The 21,934-nt window shown below is 38.8% G+C and overlaps 1 protein-coding gene across 1 annotated transcript in view; it reads right to left on the bottom strand.

Moving 5' to 3' along the window:
- OXCT1 (3-oxoacid CoA-transferase 1) overlaps positions 1-21,934 on the bottom strand; it is an 87,110-nt gene that overhangs the window by 22,136 nt on the left and 43,040 nt on the right. The window contains exons 8-13 of the mRNA XM_052777041.1: positions 17,554-17,661; positions 14,168-14,279; positions 13,583-13,677; positions 12,869-12,917; positions 9,401-9,473; positions 8,563-8,638 (exon numbers count right to left, since the gene is read on the bottom strand). Of these exons, the coding sequence (XP_052633001.1) occupies positions 8,563-8,638; positions 9,401-9,473; positions 12,869-12,917; positions 13,583-13,677; positions 14,168-14,279; positions 17,554-17,661 (513 nt within the window). The remainder of the gene's footprint in view (positions 1-8,562; positions 8,639-9,400; positions 9,474-12,868; positions 12,918-13,582; positions 13,678-14,167; positions 14,280-17,553; positions 17,662-21,934) is intronic.

Raw genomic sequence — 21,934 nt, 5'->3', positions numbered from 1 at the left:
ACAATTTTTGTTAGTTTCCATTACATTGGTGCTGTTAGCTTAAAAAACCAGAAGGAAAGACAGTTCAGTGGTAGAGCACTGGTAATTTGAAGCAGTTATAAAGCCCACTTCATCAGCAAGAGCTTGAAGTGAGAAAAGTTTTTTGAATTAGCCATCCGCTTCCTGGGAGGTGCAATGTTGGCAATATTTATACAGAGGGTTAGGAAGAGGACAGAAACAAGCTGACAGTTTCCTTGTAGCTTCTCAGTTACCATAAAAAGTCCATATTGCAAGGAGGAATTCTGCTTTTTCCATTGTGCTTCATGAGCAGTTCTTGCTAAGTGTCAGTCCAAATAATCTTGGGATGCAAGAGGTGTGAATTCATGGACCTGATGGATTTTATTTTTTTTTAATGAAGATATTTAGCTCTTCTGCTTCTTCACAGACATAAACCCCCACAAAATTAGTGCAGTTTCTTATAATGCCTACTTATTGCAAAATATATTATTTTGTTATTGTGGTGATGGGGCATCTTCAAGAAAATATGAGAGAAGGGTACATATTTTCTCATCTGATGTCTTCATATCTGAACATCATTTAAGTGGTCAAAATACAACATTAAAGAGCCTGAGAAGGTAATTTAGCCTAATAGCAATTCCTAAAGAGAAACCTTCCTGTTGGTTTGGTCACTTGTGGCATCCAAGACAATCTGCGGCATTCCAGCAGAAACTTGTGAGTACTTCAAGGTGCGCGAGACAGTCAATATATTTTTCAAGGAAATGTGAAGTTCTCCACAATGGTATTGCAAGCTAGAAAAATGCTATAGCAAACAGGAAACAATTTATAGGAAAATCCAAACAGACTAAAAAGAAGTGGCTGAGAGAAAAGAGGAAAACTCGGGAGCCTTCAAACACTAGTAAGGTCTTGAATCCATGCTGGTGTTATACACCTTTCCTCTGTATTCCCAGGGGGAAGGACTTTTCTTCCATAACAGAATTTTATAGCCACTCCCAACATCATAGGATACAATGCACCTGAACTGATCTGGTTATGTTAAAAGAACATAATCTTTTGAGACAAACACATACCTCATCAACAGTACAGCAAAGCAGATACTAATGATGTGTTCAAGAAACAGTGAAAACTTATCAGTGGTAAATGCAGAGTTTGAAGTATTAGAAAGCAGATGGAAATAAAAGCTTGAATAATTCCACTTAAAACTGAGTATCAAAGGACAACCAAGGTGAAAATGTATACCCATTTGAAAAGGAACTGAGCTACTTCCCTTGAGAGTCCTTGCCCATGTTGCCAACTGCCTTAATACTGTATTAAATAAGTAGCATTTAGTCTGAAATTTCTCTTTCCTTCCATTAAATAAGAGTACATATGCCTCACACTATGCTCCAATTAGTAAAACTACTATTTCAAAAACTGTTACAGAAGATAATGAATAGCTTCTAGTTTAAACTACAGTCCTCATGCAGGCTTCCCATTCAATCCGAATTTTCAGGCATCCCCCTGGAAGACCTTGAACAAGCTACCTCATATGAGAGAGTAAAGATTTTAAGAGTATCAGTTTGGTCTCTGACAGTCATGGCCACAGACACAGACTAGGTGGCAGGTACAGAACCCATCACCAGTCTCAGCTTATTTATGAAAGGAAATAATTATATTATGCCAGGGACAGCTACTAAAATTCAGAGCAACTGAAACAGTATTAACTCCACAGAGAAGAGCAGAAATTAAGGTAATGCAGCGGGTACAAGATACTTCAATCAGCACCATCAATGGTGCTAACGCTGCAGTCAAAACGATGAACTTAGGACCCCTTCAAAGTTTTCTGCTCTGTCCCTCTCTGCAGTGGTATGTATGCACTACTAACATACATTAGTCACACAGGTCTCCCTCTTCATATAGATACTGTCTGTCTTCACAGATGTGCTAGCCCCAAATGACAAGCACAGCACAAGTAAGGAGGTCATCAAAGCCATATATAACTATTTAACAAAAATATCTCATGAATTGTTGTGGGGTTAGATGTGGTTGGTTTGAGGGTTTTTTTTTCGTTTGGGAGGGTGCATATTAGCACAGACCTTAACTTTGTACAAAAAAGATACCAATCAGAAGGTAATATCAGAAACATACATACACATAAATCTACTCTAACTACATAAAAATGTAGATGGCAATCCTTTGCCCATTGCTATCAGTCCTGTCCAGTGTTTAAAGGAAAGGTACGTTTATAGTTGATTCTAAAATGAAAGCCACAACTATTCCAGATTTGACTTTCCATTTCTTCAGTGAAAAAGACTGAAGACTGTATCAAAAAAGATGGATAAAGCTGAAGGTAGGTGTTCTGAAATATACTTCCTTGTTAAATTTTCCACTGATTTTATGTCCTTACATGGCACAATTACAGAATTATTGTAATTATACTGTCAACTATGACAGGTAGATTAGATTTTATTCTGAGTATATGACTGAATAATCGTTACCAAGAAACACTGGGAAATCATTAATGGGATTTTTGAATCAGTAGTGTTGATAATGCAACAACACAACAAAGAGTTAATGCTGGCTGGATGCGACAAAGCTGAGCACACTCTACATGCACAACAGGGTAAAGATATTTTTTCAAGGATGTCCAAAATTAAGATTTAGTTGTATGGCTTAGCCATACAGAAAATCACCTGATTTTCAAGGATGCTAACCAGATATCTCCTAATGCATACATAATGAAGAGCAAAATTTAAAAGTAAGAATAATTTTTGAAAGAATGGAACATAAATTCTTGAGTGACTGATACTTCTTTGCAAAATTTATTAATAACTCTTCCCCAAAATGTAGCATACACAAATATGGGCACTAACTATATTTATATTTTTACTTTCCATAACCAGAAAATTAAGGCAGCATAAAATATGTGCAAAGAAAGTCGGTCAAATTTTATTCCTTTATTCTCCCACAAATCTAACTTGAAATAACCATTGGCAACAGATTCGAATGACTGAGTGAAATTCAAATGAATACATTGAGAAACTGCATCTCAGGAGCAACTCTAAACAGTCTGTGACATGCTTCATTGAAATGGATTTGCTTTACAGTGATGAATATTTTTTCAGTGTAATGGGTCAGTTAAACCTTCCATTTACCTTTGCACACCATTTCCAAAACACACAGTATAGCATGCAATAATTAAATATTACTACCAACATAATACTGGTCTTACTTGAAAGTGATGGTTCCATATCAGTCACAATTGTTACCACTAACCCACAAATTAGGAGCCTTTTGACATATGCTTGTATTTTTGAGACAGGCAGAATTTCTTCAGCTCCTCTTGTTATACAGATGCCTAATGCATAGCTGCCACTTCCCATATTGAAAATTTAAGAGATTATGAATAAAATACCAACAGCGAGCTCCTACATTGTATCTACCTTCCATGCAGTCTGAAGAGAAATAAACACAAACAAAATTGATAGCAAAAGCCCTTACAAAGGTGGAAGAAGTAGAGCTAACACAACAGGCTCCCTTTCTCCTTTGAGGCTTCAGGACTCTTCCAATGATGGTAATTATGTGCTGCAAGGGCTCTGCAGGGCTTCCAGGCACGTGTTTCTTGGGAGATCAGCAGTAAGCTGATATACTACTGTAGGCTTCATTCCAAGACACGTGTCTGCAAAAACCTAATATCTCTTCATATTAAAATAATATCCCATTGAAATGTAGATTTCCAAGGAGACGCTAGGTAACTGCAGGTCCTGTCCTTCTCCTTTGTTCAACTACTGCTGTATAAGCCCTAATCAGCCATGGCCTAGACATCAGACAGCTTCACATTACTAAGAAAAACCCAGTCACTGAACATAATTAATGTGCATATTTTCTATTCATACAGAATTTAGCTCATTTGTAGTGCTTAATTCATTTTATGGTTTAACAGTTAAAATAAGTTTCTCAAAATTTCTTGCAATGCTGTATGACTTGAAACAAAACACTGACGGTTTGATGCACTCAGTGCAACAGAAATACTAGAAGAAGAGAGCTACTACACAAGTGTGTTTAGATTCAAAATGAAAATAAGCCTTGTGCAAAGACACCCCTATTCGAGCAAACTGGCAAATAGCCTGCAACAGGACTCCTTGGAGAAGACCTACAGTGCTCTCAGGCATTCAGGGATACATGTCCTTTCTCCCATCATTAAAAATGATAATTTGAAGTCAGAAAAGCTCTTGCTGTGGAGCCCTCTGCTCTCAGGTTTGGCACTACAGATAATAATTAAAATAAAAAACAAAACAAAAAAACCCTCCCACAGTCACATACGCAGCTGGCCTCTGCCAGTTTATTTTCATTTTAAAAATGTCTCTATCAACAAACGTGTGGTTCACCTCACGTTTAAGGTGTCCAAAACTGTACAAAAGATGTACTTTGAAGCTCTGTAGAAAAACTACAAATAATGTATAAAATTATATTCCTAACGTGTTAGGTTATACTGACCTCTACAGATGGTAAATTGAAAGATTTATTAGTAAATTTTTATTGGGTTTCCTCATGTCTTCTTTTCAGATAATTTTCTTTGATAAAGCTTAGAATGTTTGTGTCATTTTATTTCAATTTATTTCATTATTAACACTTTAATTCTTTAGGTTTGGCTGCTCTAAGTCAGAGCATTAAAAATTAAAGCTGCGGCTTCTAAAATTCAATGTTTATTTTTTTCCAAGAATGATCCATATTCATGTATCCAAACTCGTCACCCTGCACATATTACATCACCCTCTTCCTCAGCCCCCTAACTGCATTACCTTAGCTATCAAAACATGAATTTTATACTCCAACAGAAGGATATACAAAACTAGAGTTAATTTTCTTGCTCAGAATTTTACTTGGTTTATATTGTTTGTAAGTAATAGAGATGTTAAATAGTATCAGTCCCGGTATCATCCCTGAGGCTGCTGCTTGTTAACTGAACTGCTGGCCACCAGGCTTTGAGCCTGGTGGTTTAGGAAATTGCCAGCTTCCTTGGCACCATTGGACGTATCATGTTTGCCCTCATGGACTTAGACATGTCCAGTTTACTTAATCAGTCCTGAGTAGTACTCTTCTACAGTGGGTACTACCCATCCTCCCCCAAATTCTACCACTAGCCATAGAGACCATGCCACTAAAGTCTAAGGCAAAGATGTTGACTACCTCAGCCTTCATCCAGAATCATATAATCATTTAGGTTGGAAAAGACCTTTAAGGTCATTGAGTCCAACCATTAACCTAACACTGCCAAGTCCACCACTAAACCATGTCCCTAAGTGCCACATCTACACGTCTTTTAAACACCTCCAGGGATGATGACTCAACCATTTCCCTGGGCAGCCTGCTCCAATGCTTGATAACCCTTTCAGTGAAGAAATTTTTCCTAATATCCAATTTAAACCTCCCCTGCCACAACTTGAGGCCATTTCCTCTCGTCCTATCTCCAGCCACCTGACAGAGGAGACCAGCACCCACCTCACTACAACCTCCTTTCAGGTAGGTGTAGAGAGCGATTAAGGTCTCCCCTCAGCCTCCTTTTCTCCAGACTAAACAGCCCCAGATCCCTCAGCCGCTCCTTGTAAGACTTGTGCTCCAGGCCCATCACCAGCTTGGTTGCCCTTCTCTGGACACGCTCCAGCACCTCCATGTCTTTCCCGTAGCGAGGGGCCCAAAACTGAACACAGGACTCGAGGTGCGGCCTCACCAGTACCGAGTACAGGGGAACAACCACCTCCCTGCTCCTGCTGGCCACACTGTTTCTGATACAGGCCAGGATGCCGTTGGCCTTCTTGGCCACCTGGGCACACTGCTGGCTCATATTCAGCCGGCTGTCAACCAACACCCCCAGGTCCTTTTCCACCGGGCATCTTTCCAGCCACTCTTCCCCAAGCCTGTAGCGCTGTTTGGGGTTGTTGTGACCCAAGTGCAGGACCCGGCACTTGGCCTTGATGAACCTCGTACAATTGGCCTCAGCCCATCGATCCAGCCTGTCCAGATCCCTCTGTAGAGTCTGCAAACTTACTGAGGGTGCACTCAATCCCCTCATCCAGGTCACTGATAAAGATATTAAACAGAACTGGCCCCAAAACTGAGCCCTGGGGAACACCACTTGTGACCAGCTGCCAACTGGATTTAACTCCATTCACCACCACTCTTTGGGCCCGGCCATCCAGCCAGTTTTTTACCCAGTGAAGAGTATGCCCATCCAAGCCATGAGTAGCCAGTTACTCCAGGAAAATGCTGTGGGAAATGGTGTCAAAGGCTTTACTAAAGTCTCGGCAAACAACATCTACAGCCTTTCACTAAGTGGGTCACCCTGTCATAGAAGGAGATGAAGCTAGTTAAGCAGGACCTGCCTTTCATAAACCCACGCTCACTGGGCCTGATCGCCTGCTTGTCCTGTACATGCCATGTGATGGCACTCAGGATGATCGGCTCCATAACCTTCCCTGGCACCAATGTCAGACTGACAGGCCTGTAGTTCCCCCGATCCTCCTTCCAGCCCTTCTTGTAGATGGGCATCACATTTGCTAACCTCCAGTCAACTGGGACCTCCCCAGTTAGCCAGGACTGCTGGTAAATGATTGAAAGTGGCTTGGTGAGCACTTCTGCCAGCTCCCTCAGTATCCTTGGTGGATCCTATCCAGCCCCACAGACTTGTGTGTGTCTAAGTGTTGTAGCAGGTTGCTGACCATTTCCCCATGGATTATGGGGGCATTGTTTACTGCATATGCTTAAAATATTCTCTCCCTCTTCTTCCTTTACACACAGAATTTTCCTCTCCATTAGAAATTAGCAGATAAGAGCGAAGAAAGGACTGTAATTATTGCAAGGAGCCTTCCTTAGCTCTGTTCCTAACATTAAGTGCAAGTAAACACACACATCCATGCACTAGGGCTCAAGTGTTATCAATGAGACAGAAAGGATAGCTTCATGATGGTACTTATTCAAAACATGAAATTTAGAGTTATTACTTGCCTCTGAAATAATGGCGAATAACGTCAATCCAAAAACCCAAAAGCTACAGCATATAAGAAATACTTAAACCAAACCTAAACACAAAGCTAACTGAAAAATGTTACAAGAAGACACAGCTTAAAGTTTCCTTACACTATGAGCTTTCAGCAAAGTCGATCTTTGTATCACCCCTCACAAATCTCCTGACTAAAAAAAGATGCGTCTTGCTCACAATTCAACTTAACTGACGATAACATATCATCTCATTTACAGGAAAAGCAGGAAGATCTGAATGCCTACATGCTGGTTAATCCCATTTAAAAAAATCTGTACTGTAGAATAGTAATAACACATCAGTAAAGCAGATTACAAATCATCTGACCAACAGATCTCAAAACAAAGTAACCAAAGGGAAATGATTGCTGATTGGAAAGGCTCCTGGCTGGATTTATGGTGTCATCAGGCATATTTACTCATAAGTAAATACAAACTCACTGCAAAAGAAATTTGCAGACAGTTAAAGGCTAGTAAGAGTGGCAAATTAGGATAGCAAAAAGTCACAGGGGCCCTTGTGGTGTCTGCTAGTAAAAAGGTACACCTCAAAGGTAAGAAAAAGACAAATAAAAGCTACCCAAAGTTGTATTTTATACTTTTCTGTTTTGAAAATATACCTGTTATTCATAAATTTGGGGCTGAACAGAATGGAGAGGCATCTTCATAAGCAAAATAAGCAATTCCAGATATGGAAAATAATGCCCTTGATATGGATGCAAAACTAAAATCAGCATCTTCTAGAGAACATAAAGCACTGAAGGAAGGAATATGTAAGTCTGCACAGTTTCAAGAAAAACTCAGAATACAATCTAAGCTTCAACGTTTCAAGAAATATGATTGTAAATGAATCTGTTTTATTAATGCAAAATGGCAGCTTCTTGTTTTGATAGTTCAGACCTTGAAAGACAAGTCACAAAAACTGTTGGTGAAAGAATTTCAACATCATGATCAGAAAAATGAGTTTAACTTCTATATGGCGAAAAGTATTCTGAAACAAAGTAAAAAGTGCACAAAGCTACTGGAAAAGTGAATATTACATAGTCCCTGAAAGCATTGTATGGTACTGTAGAATTATTTGTGCCTGCAGTGTCTGTGAATGCTGTGCTTTTGTTCAGTCTAAGTCTCAGACAAAAGCTAAAGCTGAGTTTTTAGAAGCAGTTTAGACTGTTGAATGTTTTACTTCAACACAGATGTTACTAGCAAGTTGAAAATACCACAAAAATAATTCTGATATTCTCCAATTGTGACGTATCTTTGGAAACTGATGCTAACCAGAATCAAACAAGCTCTGGACAGTCAACTAAATATATTGGAAAAATATCTGTGGAAAATACCTTGATTTTGAAGTTTATCTAAATACAGGAAAAGTTGAATTTTCACTCTAAAGGTAACTGTATACATACCCTGAGCAAAAATAACTTCTATTTTAATGCTTTGAGCTTCACAACCCCCATTCTGCTTCAGCCCTTTTCTCCTTTGCCTGACCCTCAGCTACATATATATTATCCTAAATACAGTGCACTGACAGTAGTACAAACACCTACTTACAGGAATCATCCAGTTGGCCAGGTCACCGTACTTAGACACCTGCATAGCTCCAAGCATTGTCAAATCAACATGGCCTCTGGCAACAGAAAGTGTGTAATTAGCATATCATGTTCAAGTAACAGCCCACAAATCTTAGCAAGCTTTTGCTCACATTCTCATTACATCAACAGAAAAATGGTGGCATACCACAGAGGGAGCAACCATTTTGTCACACATGTAGTTGGGCTTTTTTTCCCCTCTAGATGTATCGCTGATACAAATTTTGCTGTCTGCACACTGAGCCTCAAAAATTTTATTACTTTTGTCTGGTTTTGGTTAATTGCATGCACAGTCAATCAGCTCTGAACTCATACTTTTAAGTGCACTCCACATATTTACATGCACTCATTATCTTTTCAGAGCCATTAGGATTTAGTGTTTGTTTGCATCCAACCTCCTTGCCAAAAAACAAACAAAAAACAGGTGCAGATGGTGAATTTCCATTAGGGAGGTAGAATGAGGACCACAGTTGCAAGTGGAGCAAAGAGAATATACAGTGCAAGTACAGATTAGATACTTGGAAATGACCAAATAGCAGTTGTTAAAACATAGTTATAAATGTGTTTATGTATGGCCAGGTGGTGGTAGACACAAACATCACTACGGTATCTATTAGTTACAGTGGTTTTCTATTTCCAATAGCTAGACCTGATCCTCTGTAAACCATCACTGATTAAGTCCACGATCATTTTACAGGTTGTTAAATGCTAACCACATTTCAAAGAATTACTAATGAGTTCAGTCACTGACTCAGTTTATTCTTTTCATGTTTCAAAAGATCAGGGTTTGTGTTACGTACCCTCTTATCATTGCAAATGATTCATCACTAGAGAAATAGGAAGAACCTGGAAGAACAGTGACTGTCTCCTTACCTGTAAAAGAAATAAGCTATAGTATATATGTATTTTGTCTCTTTGACAAATGAAGTCACAGCTATTAACCAAGAAATAAAGTTTTTTTATCAATTATTTCCTTTGGATTCCGTACAACTATGGACCTCATTACACTTACTATGTCACATGTAAACCTAATCAATCATAATGAATTGTGAAGCAGTTTGTTACAGTTCTTAATGACAGGATTGCCCACTCTTTGGCCACCAGCAGCTGCAGGCAAGACATCACTGACACCAGAGGCTAAGAAATCTCTGTGGATTTCAGCCTTCTGCTCTACCCACAGGAAGAGTAAGAGGTAGCTCTCTTCTGAAACAGAGAAAGAGCATCTTCAGGAGACTGGGAAGTTGCAAGGAAGAGCAAGTAGACCAGGTTGAACAGTCTAGAAAGATAACAATGTAGAATACAGAAAAATAAATGACAGATCTAGTCTACTCTTGCTTTGTTAAAGTGCACAGAAAAATGTGCTTCTGTGTGCTGTATTGTTCTCTGCACAGTGCTTGGGTCAAGCAATGGAGCACACATGCAAGTGTCTTATTTTGACTCTGTCCAGAGCCCACCCTTTCCTCTCCTGCCAGCACTTTGAATCAGTCTAAGCAACAACCATGTATACAGAGTGCCTCTGGAAAGGCATAAGCAACACCGCTGAAGGTGAAATTAGAGACTAAGCATGGCAAACTTGAGAGAAAAAAAACCCAAAGACTTTAGCACTAGATGACATTGTGAAGAAAAAGTTAGTGTAACAACAAGGGGGAAGAGGAATGAGACATCATTAAACAGTTTCCAGAAAACAGGGAAAAAGAGACAATGAGATTAACTAAGAGGATGGGAAAAGGGAAGGAAACACTGTAGGAAAGTTAAAATAGAGACCTAAGTTACCTGCTTTGATTTATTGAGTTCACTTGATGTATATTATATGCCAAGACATTGTATGGAAATTAAATTTTGACACACAAAATACCATAAAATTAAGGTCATACAAGTGGTCTTGCAGTCAGATCACAAGAATTCACCATGCTAACATCCAGCCCTGCTGAGACTGTCTGAATTGTCTTTCCCTACCAGGCACCCACCCAAGGAAGTGGGGAGACAACACCACCTGCCAGCAGCAACATGGACCGAGAACTCTGGGATAAAGTGACAAGCTAAGGCAATGCTGAGAAGAGACACAGGCTGAGGACCACAAAATAATGTAACAAGAGCACTGTATTACCCACTTCTTGAAAATGCTCTCAGGAAGTCACTACTTATAAATATTTCTGCTGTAAGACAGAAGTCTACCTTTCAATTACAGTGAAGATAAACATCATGTAAGATATTCAGAAAATGGGACAAACAAAATATGATACATAGTTCAGAGAAATATAATTACATTTGCAGATAAAAATCTGGCAAAAGCCCAAACTGGGAGCATATTTTGAAAATGTGGACTTTGGGGGCTGATACTGGCCCATTCCAGTCGATGAATGTGACCAGAATTAAATCCTGACCCTTTGCCATTTAGCTTCTGTTTTCTTCACATGGTTTTATAAACTTGGCTGGAAAGCACCTAGAATGGTCTTAATCCAACTGTCAGTCAGGTTTTAGCAGATTCTGAATGTTTCAGCAATGACAACAATAATAATTTTGGTGGTACAGCTGAGGTTCAGCTATCCTGTGTCTTTTCTACTGCAGTTTCAGAGGAAAATGTGAAGGTGCTTAACGCTGAATTACCAATACTAGAATAATCTGATTTCCATGTTGCATTCTGACCTCTTCTGTTAGCTTCATCCCTGCAAGATTACCTCTTCAAAAATATTTATCAGCCATAAATAACAATTCAAGATCATCTTGACATGCATATAAAAACACAATGATTTCTCAGAGTATTTATCAAATTCTTGGATATTTTTTCCATCACCACTCTGTTAACATGTTCATTTCTAATGCACCCGTATTAGAACTTAAGTTCTAGTGTGCATGCGTATAATTTCACCTTTTATAGTAAATGTTTTTTATCTAAATAATTTTTTCTTTCCAGTGACACCTTCAATATATACTTTTTTCTTTTTTTTTAAAAAAAAAAACACCTCAATTTCAGTTCAAGCATTAACACAGCTCTCAGGTGCCTCTGACACCTTCCTTCATGCAGTGTATCACAACAGTTACCCAGCTACTGGTGAAATGCTGGACTCAATTCCTTAATAATTTCTTATTTCAACTCTGAAGATGGCCTTAAATAATTCCTTGTTTAAAATATCATACTGAAACAGGGGCAAAAACATAACAGTATGATAATGGTACCAATTAGTTAAGCCAGGTAGCAGATATTTCAGGTCAGTGAACAATTGCTGGACTGCACCCTGATACTAAATTAAAAGCTTGTTTGATGTCAGTGCTTTATCTCCTTTGACTTTTCAGAGTTTAATTATACTTTCTAACAGCCGCTGAGAAGCATACTGTCTATATAGATACGTACGTACACACCCATACATATATGTATACATAAATAAAAAATACAAAATGCATAGGTTTTCCACATGAAAAAACAACTCTTAAGATGTCAGCTATGGGTCTATAACCTATACCATTAACGTCAATGAGAATTTATAAGGTGCCAAGGCCTACTTCTGTTAGTCGCAATGCAATATGTACGTGTTAACTTTACATGGAAACAGAGAACCGACACAGGCACAACTTTCCATGAAGAACACAGAAATCAAGACAGACGCACTAACCCATAAAAAGCTCAGGTTTTTACATTGCATGGCTGCTTCTGAGGTGCAATGCCCCAAAACAGCTGGGCAAAAACAGTACATGAGGACTGGCATTCCCCCCGTAGAGTGGCAAAAGCAGCAGCCTGCAGCAGAGCCCTCCAGAGTGCCAGGTCCCGTTTGGGGAGCTCTTTCCCCCTGCCGTGGCTACTGCTTCCTCTCCAAATGCAAATGAGTTGCATTCCTGGCAACTCACTAGCCAGGAATAAACAAGGCCATTATACACAGGACGTTTTAAAACATGTCCCAAACATAAATAATTGAAAACCATTTTCTAGAAAACACAAGGTGAAAAGTAGCAGGAAAACAAATCCGTATTCGCATATAGGCTTCACAAAACAATCCCACTTATGAAAAGGAAGATTTGACCCTTTACTGCCTGGCCTGGAAGAGAGTTTCCTTCAGTAGCTACTAAAATGCATCAAAGCGTAAGCTCTCTAACCAGAATATTAAACATCTCCATTGATCAAAACCAGCCTGCACTTAAAAGAAGACAAATACATTAATATTTGTAAGTAAATAAAACAGGAGTCTGGGTTCAAATACTGACTCAAAAGAAAATTTTTAGATTAACAATGAATAAGCATTTTCCATAAATTAAATTTATTTAAAAGATTTTACCTGCATTAATCAGGTCTGGATCTACTTCATTTTCAAGTGGATAAGGACCCTGACAAGAATACAGACAAATGTCAGCTTTATATTAAAATACCTGTGAGATACGATTCAAAACTGCTTTATTATTTCTAATGCTTATTACTGACAACAGATCATCACAGACATGCATTTTTTTATCTTTAGCAGAGCAACATCCCTGATGACACAAGCCACAATTTACATGAACTAACATATCAGGACTGATGGACATATTGGCTGTTAGAATTACTAAATAACCACGAAGTGGGGAGTCTGGTTGGTTTGGGTTTTTTGTTTTTTTGTTTTTAACCAAAGTGAGACATTTTTCAGAAAAAGGTATGGAGGTGCAACTTCATAAAGCCATACAACAGTGAAAATAATATTCACTTTAAGCTTTATTTAAAATCATGTCTGATAAGGCTTACAAGGCTTGGTCTTGCAAACTACTGAAGGTTCTGGCTTCTTCCAGCAAAACACGTACTTAAGAACACACTTAGCAAAGTAGCACTATAATCCTGAAATGAACACTTCCTTAAAAACTTCCCTGTGCTACAATGAGAACTTTATGATCACGCAATATGGCATATATCTGAATATGATTTTTAGTAAAATTATAATCAAGTTGGGGGCGGGCGGGGAGTAAAACTCAGCCACTGCAAGGTAAGTACACTGCAATAAGTGACCAAGATATATTCTTACCAAACCCAGGACTCCATTTTCACTCTGTAAGTGAACAGTTATGTCTGGACTGATGAAGTTACTGGCCAACAGTGGGATTCCAATACCCAGATTAGCTGAAGAGAATGGGTTAAGGAACAAACAGGAACACACTTACTGCAAACTAGTAAATTAAAAAAAGTTATCGTTGTACTATTATTAGATTAGAACTGTTCTCTTCACAAACACTTCCATTTTTAGTTAGATGCCTCATACTTGTGATGAATTATTTTGCCATTTCGACTGTCTAATTGCATTCTGTCAAATCCTTTACATGATAAAAAATGCACAGTGCAAGTAAGCTTCATTTCCAACATACGTAACTTTTTTCAGGAAATTCTTGCAAGACATTCAACTGCTAACAGACTCTCCAGATATGCCTGATTAAAATTCCAGGTACCCTATGCCTTAACATCCCATCTATTTCAATAGGGTGTTAAGAAAATGAGAGAACCCCAGGCTCTGGGAAAGACAATGAGCATGGTAATTAACCTGTTTTAAACAAAACAGCTGCGGTTGTTATTCTTGTGAGTCGGCACTTTAACCTATAGCACAGCTGAAGGATACCATACATGCCATCCTCAAACTCTAAAGCAGCCCGTCTGATGATCCTCTCTCTCACATTGTCTCCTTGTTTTTGTTTGGCTTTTGAGTCTTCAGGCTTTCGGATTGATAAGCGCTGCAAAAGAAGTAATCGTAAGTAAAGATTAGAATCCAGATTCTTGCTTCTCAAGAGCCAAAAGCCTGATTTGTGATTGCACTGAGATATTTGGTCTAAGAATAACGTTATCTATCCATCTTCTACAAAAAACGACCTTTTATTCTATCAGTTCAAGCTTATCTAAGCCAATGGAGTCATCAAATATCCCCAATGATAGCTTTAGAGCAAAATGTTATTTCTTTGTCTGTATTGCCAAGGCTGAGAGAGTATGTGGCACATATGCCACTGGTTAAAAAGGCAACAAGCATTAGTGCAAATACTAGCAAGTCTGAGATTCATTACCCCAGAGATACCTAAATAGATTTGTAAAATGTCAGCCTAAAATACAAATACTGCTCTCCTGCATTCATTCAATTCATTGGTGCTATTCTAGATTTATATGCATGAGACAGACAAATGCCAGTCATCTAAAGATACTGGGAGCTAAGCAACCAAGTTTTCAAACATAAATCTGTATCATCTTGCATAAATCTGCCTGAAGTTGCTTCCTGAGATTTCCTGGCCTTTAGGCTGATGCTTTCTAAATCACGTGTAGGTGAAAATGCCATGACATTCAAGAAGTTTCTAAGACCTTTTTTTGTAAATTACTGTTTACACAGATTATGTTCTTTGCGCAATCCTCCCATGCACATAAGACTGCTCTGGGCAACATCATGTCCTGCACCCCCATATGTCTTCACATCCTTTCCTACTTCAGGCCACAATGAACGCATCAGGCAAAATTATCCTCTGTTCCTTTTCATCACCACAAAAGAATTTTTGTAGTGTCTTTTTCTGCCATGTTGGGATTCACTTTCGTCTTAGGCAGTCAGAAAGAATCAGTATCAATCCTCTTGAATTTCCCAGCAACTTTCTTTTTATGCCTTGGCTATTTTCCCTAGAATTGCTTCACTTACGAGTTATGGAAAAAGTAAGAACAATCACAGAGGGTTTCTCTGCAGCAAAAAGAAGGTTGGATAGAAAGTATGACCTGCATTACAGGGACCACGTCTGAGCCAGATTAGGCAGGAACTGCTAATTAAAGCCAGTAAGAATTATGACAGACTAGTTCCTCTTTATTCTCTTTATTCCTCATCTCTCCTCTTACCACTTATCATACTGTCGTGGTTTGACCCCAGCCAGCAACTAAACACCACGCAGCCGCTCACTCACTCCCCCCCCACCCAGTGGGATGGGGGAGAAAATCGGGAAGAAGAAGCAAAACTCGTGGGTTGAGATAAGAACGGTTTATTAGAACAGAAAAGAAGAAACTAATAATGATAATGATAACACTAATAAAATGACAACAGCAATAATGAAAGGATTGGAATGTACAAATGATGCGCAGTGCAATTGCTCACCACCCGCCGACCGACACCCAGCCAGTCCCCCGAGCGGCGATTCCCCGCCCCCACTTCCCCGTTCCTATACTGGATGGGACGTCCCATGGTATGGAATACCCTGCTGGCCAGTTTGGGTCAGCTGCCCTGGCTGTGTCCTGTGCCAACTTCTTGTGCCCCTCCAGCCTTCTCGCTGGCTGGGCATGAGAAGCTGAAAAATCCTTGACTTTAGACTAAAAACTACTGAGCAACAACTGAAAACATCAGGGTTATCAACATTCTTCGCATACTGAACTCAAAACATAGCACTGTACCAGCTACTAGGAAGACAGTTAACTCTATCCCAGCTGAAACCAGGACACATACTCAACGCTTTCATAGGTACAGCCACTTCCTTCATATATCATCTTTTACAGAAGAGTAAATAAATCTGCCATTTCCTTCCTATACTTCTATTAATGAGAGGCACCACTGCCAGAATTACAAAATTACACAAACAAAATTAATCTCTGTTACAACTTTGCTGTGCCATTTATAGTAGCACTTTGTTCTTCCCCCTCTCACTTCCTTTTTTTCTCAAGCATATAGGGAAGGGGGCAGTTGACTAGGTAGGTGTATTCACTTATGCAGCCAAGCCAAAGAAAATCAGGTGTTTGTACAAAGGTCTTCCCTGGACAGAGTCACCCCTTCACCCACTGCCAAACTGCAATAGGAACAGCAGTTTAAAAAATGCAAAATGGATTTCTCTCATGAAGGGTAAAAGCTTTTCTGTGAGATACTGCATCCATTCAGAAGAAGGAAACAGGCCATTAATTGCAGCCTAACACAACATGCCCAGAGAAAGAAAAAAGGAAAAAAAAAAAGAAAGAGGTTTGACACATCTGTTTCCAGTCAAATACTCAACAACATGCAATATGCTTTTGCAGAATGAACAGATGAAAAGGAAAAAAAAATCTTTTAAACCTCAACATTCATAAAAGAGTTTACTCAGAGAAAAGGCCTTGTATGACTTCCTAGGACTTTGTGACTTGATTTTAATAATAAAAGTTTAATTATTACAATTCCTTTCTGCACTTTTTTTTTCCCCAAGATATTTTTTTCCTTGTGTCATATATCTCCCCCTCCACCAGCTCTTCTGATGACATTTTGATTAATTCCCACCTCCAGAGTATGGAGACACAGGAGAAATATAGAATTTTCAATTGCACTTCAAGAGCATTGTCACATCACCAAAATGAATATAGGGACACAGCTTGAGTGAGGCAAAGCCACAGAAACAAAGATCAATAACTTAATCATGTTTTCAGTGACAGAATATTATTGCTGCAATTTTTAATAGCTATTGACATCTTTTATTCAGACCAGAAATGCTACTGGCTAAAAAAGTTCCTGATTAAAGAAAAGGAAAGAAAGGTTCCAGGACCTTTGCAATGTAAGGTAGTTCAATACACAGCACAAAAAGGGCTGAGATGATTGGCCCTACGTGCCCACGTCAAAAGCTGTCCAGCATAAAAGAAAGTATCCAATTGTTCAAGCCAGCTCGTAGTCTATTTGTTCTCCTTGTTGGGTCTACAGAAGGTGAACTGAGACAAGGAAGGAGAATGAAGTACCATTTTCCATCAAATTTTCAACTGCATTAAAGCCATCTAGGACTACAGGCAGTTGCTCCAGATTATTCAGGGACTGAACCAAAGAGGCTGAGGTATAAGAAACAAGGCTCAATTCTCAGGCTTCCACCTAACTACTAACTTCCTAAATACCTACCTAAGCTCTAGTACTTAGCAAAACTTGACAGGTCTTTCTCATACTATTTTCTCAGTGCTAAGACTTGGTGGCTAGAGTAAAAACCCTGAAAATTCTAAAATACAACCCCAAGCTGAAATATGTTGTGACCAAGAAGCTAGGTTACTTACTTCAATTCTCTTCTCAAACTTCTCTCCTTGTATCAGACGATCAACATAGATTTTGGGAACATGAATGTCTTCTGGGGCAAATGCTCCTATATCAACAATTTCTTCCACCTACAGAGAGAAAAGGGAAAGCGAAAATATTTAGAGAAAAGTATTCAATGAGAGATTTTATTAGCAATGAAGTTTCAAATATTAAATATACAGTGGATCAAATCAAGAAAACTAAAGAATGGGACAAAATAGATATACCCTTTAAAATACGCTATTTTAGATGCTTATCTTTCCTCTTCTTTCAAAGGATATTTCTACAAACAAATTGAAAGTAGTTTATATTTTAACAGCCCGCGTTGTACAAGCACCTGAAAGAAATATACCATGTGCAGTTACATCAGAGTTATTTGTACCTACAAATAATTGCCATCCAAACAGAAGGAAACAATACGCTGGTAACAAAATGTCAGAGTACAAAGCAAAAGTATGAATTTGAAGGATACAAACACAGAAGCAGGCTTGAAGTTTCTCCATAGTGTACTCAAAAATAAAATTGAAAACATTTGAACTGTAATAATTGATTGCAAGAAAGATGTGAAGATCTAGAAGTCTCTATAGTTAGTGAAACAGAGATTCAGCACAAAATGGCACTGATCCACACATAGTACATTTGAAATGTCACCTATTTGGAGCACCACAGACAACAGGGTTTTCCTTCGTTCTATATCTGAGTTCAGGGTGGTCTAGCTAGAGACCCTGCTGTGGCCAGATGCCTGCAGCACAGGCCCTCAGCCATGTGTGGTGCTTTCCCTGACAAGTCTCAGGTGCAGAAAGCACATCTCACTCTGCCACAAAACAGACACTACTGTTAGGGCTGTACCTGCATCCGACCACAGAGAAAACGTATAATGTTAAAGCAACAGGTCAAAGATAACATCTGAAACAATCTACTCAAAAAGAAATGAAATAAGTTTCCAACTGCTTTATCACCAGGAACTAGTTAAACTTTCAGGAATGTCCAAAGTCTAAGAACCCCAAAACAAGACCAAGGGTATGACGTATCAGTAGGGGTACATAACTTAGCAGCCATCACTAGTGAAGGAACACTAAAGAGCTTAAAATTCAATTTGACATCCTACTGTTACTGCACAATGTGATCAATACTAAAATCTATAGTACATCTGATAGACAATTACCTTCCTACCATGCATTGCAGTGTGACAATAAACAAACAAACAAATCCACCTTAAAAGCAGCAGAGGGAGAAGAAAAAATAACAAACTAAAGATCACAGGATCAGTTTCAGACGATCCCTAAGAAAAACCCTGGGGTAAAGAGACAGGAAGAGACAAGTTGTGAAATCTGTAAGGCAAAGGTGGTAAGGAAGAGGCGATAACAGCCACTGCCACACCAACCTCAGTGTTCATGGAGAGCAGAATCACACATCCAGAAAGTCCTTATCCACAAGATAAAGAAAGAAAATCAAATCAGTATTTTAACAAGTCAGACTACTGTATTAATGAAAAAACAGTGCAACCACATCTGTGCCCTATCTCACTTGAAGTTTCTTATCTTATACATGAATTTTAAAATTAATATGGCGACAAAGTCAAACACAGGGTAAAATGAAAAAATTCTGAAGAGTATGGGTACAGTTTGCCTTGGTACTGTGCCCCTTCTTTCAGGAAAGTGATTTGAAGTTACAAGTAGTTTGGTTTTTTTGTTTGTTTTTTAAATTGGGTTTTGCCTGATCTGTTAAAAAGTAAAAAGTGCCTCGAAATTGTTACCAGTAGTTGAAGCTGATGTTTTCTGATGTGTACCTGAGCAGAGTGCAAGGCGACTGGGAAGGAGAAACTTCTTGGTTTAGAAATGGTGTCGCTGGTGGAGGACAAAAGACCTTTTTGAGAGGGGAAGGAAGTGTTTCTGTTTAGTTAAGTTTTGAAACACAGTATTTGTTAAATATATCTAATTTTTTTTTGGTAAAGACTTTACAGCCAATATTTTCAAGTGTTTTCTTTTGGTAAAATGTTTTTTTGTATTGTTTTTAATGAAAAGGTGTTGGCTGAAGGTTGTTCAGTCTAGAAAAGAGGAGGCTGAGGGGAGACCTTATCGCTCTCTACAACTACCTGAAAGGGGGTTGTAGTGAGGTGGGTGTTGGTCTCTTCTGTCAGGTGGCTGGAGGTAGGACGAGAGGAAATGGCCTCAAGTTGAGGCAAGGGAGATTTAGGTTAGATATTAGGAAAAATTTTTTTACTGAGAGGGTTGTCAAACATTGGAATGGGCTGCCCAGGGAAGTGGTTGAGTCACCATCCCTGGAGGTATTCAAAAAGCGAGTGGACAGGGTACTCCAGGGCATGGTTTAGGGGGCATGGTTAATGGTTGGACTTGATGATCTTGAAGGTCTTTTCCAACCGAAATGATTCTATGATTCTATGAAGCACACTGCACTCTAGGTGCACTGACTGCTATTAGAACATGCTCAAAAGGGAGGAGAAGCAGGAGACAAGATTTTTCAATGAAGCCATAAGCAAGCAGATGATCTGCTACCAGCAGAACTCCCAAATTCACCTTTTCTAAATATATTTTTCTTCACTTACCAGGTGGAAAATTAGGCCTGGGGAATACTAATTGCTACCAATCTGAACTTTCTCATAAAGAACTACATTTATTTGCTGCAGTAGCTGAGATTATAAAACCAAAATCTTTGCTGGCACAATTCAACCAACTTCAACAGAATTATGCTGTCAGAAAAATTGATACACTGTATCTCTCCCCCCATAGAATACACAGAATAATTTATCCAACAATAAATTGCTGGATTTTGTTATTAGCCACCCCATTCCCTTAACTGGTTAGTATTTTGTCTCTTTGGAAACAGCAGTCAGCATGATAGCTTTTCCTCACAAGAACCATCAATGTAATTATTTATGATTTCAGTATATTATCCTAAATGAACATAACACAGACAATCTGTATTTTTTCCTAGGGATTTCAGATGGGCCTAAGGATCCCTGCAGACTGGAACACCTTTGTGTTCACAGGCAGCCCCCCACTATTCTTACTGGTGTTTTGCAATTTCCATGTTCTACCATTATGTGAAATAAGCATCAAATGTGATTAAAATTAAGTTAAAATATCCATATAGCAATAAAATGGAATTTTGAAAAGGGATTAAAAATTTGCACGTAATGTCTGCAAGAATACCTATCATCCAGTTCTGCAAGTGAAACTGATCAGCATGTTTATATGAAAAAGAAAGCATTCATGCAGGGGAAGTACAAATATAATCTGATTGCTCCAACCCTCTCTCCCAGCTCTGCTCACAGGGAACTAGATGATACTCCAGCTGAGACACTGTAGACGGGCTGCCAGCAGCCTCCATCAGTATTGCCAGCACTGCTACCACAGATGAAGCTGTGCCAACGGAAGTGAATCCAGGAAATCTGATGGCTATGGGAATCAGCAACTTAACTTTCTGTGACCACTGCAAGACATAACCCAAGCATCTTTCTAGATAAGAATGATAATGCAAAAATAAACAGTTCCACAGCTGGGCATACCGACTTCCCCTTCAGGTTTCATACTGCTTTATGAGTCTTTTCTGTAACACATCCACAGCCTAAGCCTCAATGAGACATGCAGGAGAGCATTCATATTAATAATTAAAAGTATGTGTGTGAGTTTTCTCGCTGTTCTGCTCTCCATCTTATCTATCCTCTTCTTTCTTCTCTCTATTTACCTTGCCTCAGGCTTTATTTTGCCATGTACAGCAGAACCCCTGTAAACATCAAAAATCAGTATATGGCATCCCACCCACAAGACACAAAGTCTGGCAAAGCATAAAGAGGAAACTAATCAAGGCAGACCAACTCCTGCACTTTTTTCAATTAGCAAATCAAAATACTCCGGTACCATTTAGATTGCCTTGATCACATGTGTTCATTTTAAATCTTAACTTCATCAACATGCTAGAAGATAGAAAATGTTTTCATCTTTGCTACACAGGTGAAGCTAAACAGTAACTTCAAGAGACTGTATGGGCTGAGTTGCCTCTTCTGGGAAGGCTCTGACACATGATTCAAATATCCTTTCATTGTTTCAATAGTTTCACAGTATTGGTTTTCTTCCTGGGTATAAATGTTCTTGCAAATCTTGTCTGATTGCTGACAATGGGAGCAGAATGAATAAATTCAATCACTTCTGAATACTGGTTTATCGGCAAGTACACCCAGAACATAAAAGCTGTTCTCTGCTATGATTCACAAGAGCCTTCTGCCATTCCTTTTGGTATCAGCACTCATAGAATCAATGGTCATTTTTTTCACAATATCATTTCCTTCTGTAATTTACATCTACTTTTCCCTTTTTAAAGTAGTTTGATTTATTTTTGCTT

Source organism: Harpia harpyja, chromosome Z, assembly GCF_026419915.1.
Source record: "Harpia harpyja isolate bHarHar1 chromosome Z, bHarHar1 primary haplotype, whole genome shotgun sequence".
NCBI classification, from domain to species: domain Eukaryota; kingdom Metazoa; phylum Chordata; class Aves; order Accipitriformes; family Accipitridae; genus Harpia; species Harpia harpyja.
This window is presented reverse-complemented; position numbering and strand designations above follow the sequence as displayed.